Consider the following 6,957-nt stretch of genomic DNA (forward strand, 5'->3'; position numbering starts at 1 on the left):
TCCATCCTTGCACGAGTGGCGGTATGTGTGTATGAGTGTCTGCTTCTGTTTGTTTGCTCGTGTGGTACGTGTATTCAAGCTTGATCTGTCTTTGCGTGGGCCAAGGCTTTTGTTGTGTCAGTTAACATTTTTTTGTTTTTTCTGTTGGTTCCGCTCTTTTCGCCTTTTTTTGCATGCATGTTTTCCTTGTCTCCTCCGGCTTTGTTAATTTGGACAAGTAAGATTCAATTGTATTTGCTCTCAGTTTTTTGGTTCGTGTCTCCGTTCGTTGATTCGTTTGTGTCTTTGGTCTCATAAGATGTGCAGCCATTTGGGTGAATATCTTGACATTTTCAGATATTCTTTGCAGTAAACAGCTTTGGTCGTTCACAATGAATATGAGACTCCTTTCTAAGACTTGACCGTCGGGAAGGATTTTTTTCCTCGGAAATCTATAGGCCTAGATGAAAACAAAAGCAATGCAGGCAGTGTCGGATATATAGCACCATTACTCCATAATTATCTTACTGCAGCATGGTGTTATTATGTAAAAAAAAGTTATATCCTTATTGGTATATATTATTGTAGGTGTAATTATAATCATGCTCATACTGCTTGTTCCCAGGACGATGACTGGAAGGGCGTGATATGGGTGTGCGCGATGGCTCAGCGTGTAGGCCACAACGGCAGCTTGTCTGAATGTCAGGACGGGGCTCTGCTGACCCTCAACACCACAGCTACCACCAACACCAGCGCTGAGCATGACGGTGTGAATGAAATAGTAGAGGTGATGGACGAGGCTCTCCTGCCTTTTCCTGTGGCTGGAACCTGGTACCTTACCATGCAGAGTCAGTGCTTGGGATCTGGGTAGGTTTTCCATTAGCACAGTTCTGTGGGAGTAGGTGCCACTTGCCTTCTTATTTATGTTACACGTTTGTGCATGTGTGAATATAACTAATTTGCATCGTTATGATAATTATTCAAATTGATATGAGAAGTTGTAGTATTGGTAAGCTTTGATCGGTCCGTCCAGAATGAGAACAAATCGAATCCTGTCTTATCTTTGGGATCAAGGTCATATACCATATACTGCAATATTGAAAGGCATGTTTTAAGGCCATACCCTTGAATCATTGTCGTTTTCTTGTTTGTCTTTGGATTTTTATATCTGACGTGTAGGCAGAGCAATTGAGAAACAGCATTAATTAACAAGAAGAGCAAACGCTCGATCGAGTCACTTTCGCAGTTCTGAATATTATATGAGGCATCAGATGGACAGGAAGAAATTGCTATTCACAACACAATACAGATGTAAATAATTTGATGTAAAGAATAATCCTATAAAGTTTGAATCAAATCCGATGAATAGTTTCAGAGATATGATATTTCAATTTTTTTCCTTCAAGACATACCTGTGACCTTGAAAAAGGTCAAAGGTCACCAAAGCAGACGTCAAAGTGTAGAGGTCACTGGGAGTCACGTTCACATAAAATTTGAGCCCGGTCACTTTTATAGTTTCCGAGAAAAGCCCAACGTTAAGTTGTGTGTTGCCGAACAGAAAAGGCTAGTTATCTCCCTTGTTTTTCTGATAACGTTCGTAAAAGGCTACAGATGTAAATACTTTGATGTAAAGAATAATCCTACAAAGTTTCAATCACATCCGATGAACTTTGTCAAAGATATAAAATGTCTAATTTTTCCTTTGACGCTGACCTGTGACCTTGAAAAAGGTCAAAGGTCAACGAAACCATCGTTAAAGTGTAGAGGTCATTGGAGGTCACGACTAAACAAAATATGAGCCCGATCGCTTTGATAGTTTCCGAGAAAAGTCCAACGTTAAGGTGGTGTCTACGGACGGCCGGCCGGACGGCCGGCCGGACAGACTAACACTGACCGATTACATAGAGTCACTTTTTCTCAAGTGACTCAAAAATAGAAACCGTGGGTATCAATCATTGGCGCATACGTCACATTTGGGGGACATTTTTCTAAACCTAAATATCTCTCTCTTTTCCATTATTTTGAATGGAGTCGTGCTGTTTCAGCAGACCAGAGCCCTGTGGAGTGCTGCCAATGATCGAACTGACAGTGACGATGCAACAGTGCGGGCCCAGAGGCTGTGGTGACTACGGCACGTGCCAACAGTACCTACAGGGCACTGAGCTCTATGCCAGCTGCGAGTGTCACTCTGGTAGGTCAGAGAGAGAGAGAAAGAGAGAGAGAGAGAGAGAGAGAGAGAGAAAGAGAGAGAGAGAGAGAGAGAGAGAGAGAGAGAGAGAGAGAGAAAGAGAGAGAGAGAGTCAGTGTGTGTGTGTGTGTGTGTGTGTGACAGTGTGTGTGTGTGTGTGTGTGTGAAGCTTTGGGGAGGTTTTAATCCCCACCTAGCTAAGAATTATAGTCCGCTTAAAAGTGAACTTTGAACTGATCCTCAACAAGAACTTGACAGCAGCCGAATAACACCCTACACTAAACTCCATCCTACCCCCTCTCCACTGAGACTCGACGTTTGCCGCGCGCTTGGTAGTCACAAAGGCGAATACTTCGTAATGACAAACTATAACACAACTGACATTTTTTCCGATTCGTTAAACTAATAATATCATTATTGGGAAAGAATGTACATCTCGTGTTAAGTTTTGTGTAAGCTAGCGCAATTAGAAAGTGTCTTGTGTCGCAGGGTACAGAGGTCTAGGGTGTAATGACGGCACGTACGGCCTGTCCAAAGGGAAACAGATGACAGCGGTGTATCTGTTGACACTGAGTAATCTGGCCTTCATCCCTGCCATAGTGCTGGCTCTCTACAGGCGCTTCTACACGCTGGCTGCTGTCTTTTTCTTCAACTCTTTCTTCTCTGCGGTGAGTTTGAGTTTTTGGAAGGAGGTGGGGGTGTGATGTTGGAGGGGTGGTGTATGTGCGGTCAGTGTGTGTGTGTGTGAACACGTGTGTGTGTGTGTGTGTGTGTGTGTGTGTGTGTGTGTGTGTGTGCATGTGTGTTTGTGTTAGTGTGTGTACACGTGTGTGTGTGTGTAAGTGTGTGTCTGTGTGTGTGTGTGTGTGTGTGTGTGTGTTACTTGAACCAAGCATTTTGAAATGTGTGCGTCGTACACGGCCCACACTCACTTTCTCTAGGTATTCGGTTGGTTTATAGCAAAATATAGAACACACGGAGTCACTGAACGGCTCGAGGTCCCAACTAGGAGTGCACGTGCGTAATAGCAAAAGTTTCTTCGTGACGAACTTTGCACAGAAGCACGTGAGAAGGACGTTTTGCACAGAAGGACGTACGCTTGTTGATCATCTTTGATGAGGTCCTGCCATTTCTTCGCTGTCTACAAATAAATATGACGTTTATTACACAATTCTGTCTGTAATTGTGCACACGCACTCCTGATGACCTCGTGTTAAAGGCCTGGATTAGCGATCTCATATTTTATTTAATGTCTTTAAAAAATGTAACTACATTCAAAATATCTTAATTTCCGCTCACTGCCGTTTCAGTTTTACCACGCGTGCGACACGAGCAAAGTGTATCAGTTGTGCATCATGAACTACGGCACCCTGGCCTTCTGCGATTTCTTTGGCTCGCTCCTGTCCTTCTACTCTCTGTTCCTGACCATGGCCAGAATTTCGGACACTCTGCGGACCTTTCTGCTGATGTCCGGAGCGCTGATCATCAGTGTGTTTGTAACTGAGGACCGCCACAATGAAGCGTTCCAACTCACACCTTTGTTTGTGTCCGGCATTGTTCTCGTCGTCAGCTGGGTAAATATTGCCTGCTTTTCTCATTTATTTTAAAATGTGCAGAGTTAAAATAAAAACAAAATAATTCTGTACTCACCAATACAAGGACAGCACACACAACAACAATGTCACATTTCGCCAGTGCGGGCATCTACACAAACAAATACAAAGGCAAACAAAAAGCAAAAGCAGCGCAGAAATGTGCATGCATTGACGATTTGTCAAGATGATGATAACGTGACCTATTGGCGTTTAAATGATTTCTTTGCAACTTGAGGTTGCACCTATATATTGACTACATGCATTTTCGGGCCCTGCTTTGTTAGCCGTTTTTCCATTTCCGGCAGTTGTAACTGCTGCTAGTAATACTTTCCCTTGATTACTGGGAAATAGTTGAGTTTCAAGGAAATGTGTGAATGTCTTTTAACTGTAGGTGCGCGAGACAAGACTTCGCGGAAAGCTGTACCCGTCCAAAGGCCGATACCTGCGGTTGCTGCTACCCGGGGTGGTGTTGGCAGTAACGGGTATTGGCGTCAACTACGGGTTGATGTGGCACCAGTCTACATACCAGTTTACCCACAGTTTCTGGCACTTTGCCCTCATGGTCACCCCACTCTTCCTCATGCCACCACGGGGCTGGCACTCGGGTATGTTGCTGGGTGAATGTACGGTTGTCTGCATGTATACGTATAATGTAAACATACAAGTTCGTACATACATGATTGTTCGTTTACACACACACACGCACACACTCTCTCTCTTTCTTTCTGTGTCTCTCTGTCTTTGTCACACACACACACACACACACACACACACACACACACACACACACACACACACACACACACACACTGACACACACACATACACACACACGCGCGCGCGCGCGCGCGCCAGCTAGTACATGTACTAGATCCAGGACACACAGATGAATAATATTTTCTTCTTTGTTGTTCTAATTAAATGTAGACGACAGACATGGCTACAGCCTTGTTCTCGATGAGGAACTTGCTTGTAGCATGAAAGTCCAACCGGTTAGCCTGCACGAAATGGACATCTTTCGGTGCAAACAATGTTAAACGGTATCTATAGATAGTTCGCTTATAAGTTTCAGAACGTTTGACCATTTTTACCTGTTTTTCTTGGTTTATCAATTTTCTGCAAATCTATTTTGCGCTCAAGTTTCTGTGGTTTTGACTATTTTGCCATCGAGTTTCCACTATCCGACTATTTTACATTTGAGTTTCTGTAGTTCTGTCTGCTTTGTCACTAGTTTTTGGTAATTTTATCTCTTATTATTTGCAGTTCTGGCTTTTTCTTCCCTAATTCCCTAATTTTGCTGCCATTTTGTTGTTATGCCTTACGTTTCTGCGATGCAGACGGTTTCATCGTGTATTTTCAGTTCATTGGTGATTAAACAAACTGACCTTTGCTGGTAGAAAGCATTTGTTCACATGAATAGATTTGTTTATCATATCCGAGTTGTTCTTATTTTCTTACACCGGGCCAGTAACTGACCGCACCTTAACAGTTTAAGGATCAATCAATCAATCAATCAATATGAGGCTTATATCGCGCGTATTCCGTGGGTACAGTTCTAAGCGCAGGGATTTATTTTTTATTTTTTCTATTTTTATTCAAGGCGCAGGGATTTATTTATGCCGTGTGAGATGGAATTTTTTTACACAATACATCACGCATTCACATCGGCCAGCAGATCGCAGCCATTTCGGCGCATATCCTACTTTTCACGGCCTATTATTCCAAGTCACACGGGTATTTTGGTGGACATTTTTATCTATGCCTATACAATTTTGCCAGGAAAGACCCTTTTGTCAATCGTGGGATCTTTAACGTGCACACCCCAATGTAGTGTACACGAAGGGACCTCGGTTTTTCGTCTCATCCGAAAGACTAGCACTTGAACCCACCACCTAGGTTAGGAAAGGGGGGAGAAAATAGCGGCCTGACCCAGGGTCGAACACGCAACCTCTCGATTCCGAGCGCAAGTGCGTTACCACTCGGCCACCCAAGGATCTCCCTCTCTTTTCAGTACGTGTTGACGATTCATACGTACCGTAAAACCGAAAGATGTCATTTATTACATACCTTCGTGGTTACCAGAATGAACCAAAGCTATGTTTAAAAGGATTAACAAAGCGTGATCTTTGAAGAAGTCCACTGTTCGGCCTCTTGCACAAAACGCTTTAAATTAATTTTTAACAGAAGACAAGAATCTCGTCGTAATTAGTGTCTCCTCTTATTCAAGGGACACCTTTGGCAACTGGCGCATCAAATGCATCTTTTTAACACGGTAACCTCGATCGTTTCAGAGGTGAAGAGAGGGCTGTCCGTGTCAGCACAAGATATCATCAGAACGGGTATGCAACCCGAGCCACGACAACAGCAACAGCAACCACTACCATGCCGACAGAGCGTCAACATCGATCACGACGAACCCGCCATGTTTGATGCTAGTATGAACAGCATCAGCTCTGATGATAGAAACCGCTTGATCTGAGTGCTTAAACCCTATTATTTTTTTTAAATTTTGCTCCATGGTATGCCGTAGTATGAGTAACCTCAGTGTTGTTTTGGGATGTGTTACGAGTTATTTCGTTATTGTGTATTTAGTAGTTGCTGAAAGAAGAACAGTTCTGATTATATTGTTTCTTAAAATGGAAAGGCAGCGTTGACACCACACTTTGTAAAGAATTCCTTAGACCTTCGCCTTCTTTACTTGTAGATATTTGTGTCCATTTTTCCGCTGTAAGCATAAGCGTGTGTGTGTTGGCGTGCGTATATGTGTGTGTGTGTGTGTGTGTGAGAGAGAGAGAGAGAGAGAGAGAGAGAGAGAGAGAGAGAGAGAGAGAGAGAGAGAGAGAGAGAGAGAGAGAGAGAGAGAGCGAGCTCTTTATCGCTACTCCAGTGGAAATATGTTTGCCACAATCTAGCAGGAAGTTCTTTGGTTGATAACATCTGTGGCGAGTCACCCCCTCACGGAAAATTTAAACTGAAACCCCTGAACAGTCTTGGCCATAAATACGTGATTTACCGTATCTACAAGGACTGGTTGAAAGTAACCCCAATACTTCTGTTGCAATTGTGACAGTATGAAGTTGACGCTTTGAACAGTAACGGGTCAAAGTGTGTTACGTGACTGCTGAGTGACAAAGGCCTCTACTTAGTGTGTGTGGGCTTTACTTCTGATAGCTGAGAGAGAGAGAGAGAGAGAGA

General features: G+C 43.4%; 1 protein-coding gene across 1 annotated transcript in view; it reads left to right on the plus strand.

The window, feature by feature from the left end:
• LOC138966617 (post-GPI attachment to proteins factor 6-like) overlaps window positions 1-6,951 on the plus strand; it is an 18,377-nt gene extending 11,426 nt beyond the window's left edge. The window contains exons 7-13 of the mRNA XM_070338903.1: window positions 1-21; window positions 605-846; window positions 2,025-2,170; window positions 2,657-2,835; window positions 3,478-3,741; window positions 4,154-4,367; window positions 6,054-6,951. The exon at window positions 1-21 is cut by the window's left edge and continues 141 nt beyond it. Coding sequence (XP_070195004.1) covers window positions 1-21; window positions 605-846; window positions 2,025-2,170; window positions 2,657-2,835; window positions 3,478-3,741; window positions 4,154-4,367; window positions 6,054-6,241 — 1,254 coding nt within the window. The 3' untranslated portion in view covers window positions 6,242-6,951. The remainder of the gene's footprint in view (window positions 22-604; window positions 847-2,024; window positions 2,171-2,656; window positions 2,836-3,477; window positions 3,742-4,153; window positions 4,368-6,053) is intronic.
• Window positions 6,952-6,957: the final 6 nt, after the last annotated feature.

Source organism: Littorina saxatilis, linkage group LG5 (assembly GCF_037325665.1).
Source record: "Littorina saxatilis isolate snail1 linkage group LG5, US_GU_Lsax_2.0, whole genome shotgun sequence".
In the NCBI taxonomy this organism is placed as follows: Eukaryota; Metazoa; Mollusca; class Gastropoda; order Littorinimorpha; family Littorinidae; genus Littorina; species Littorina saxatilis.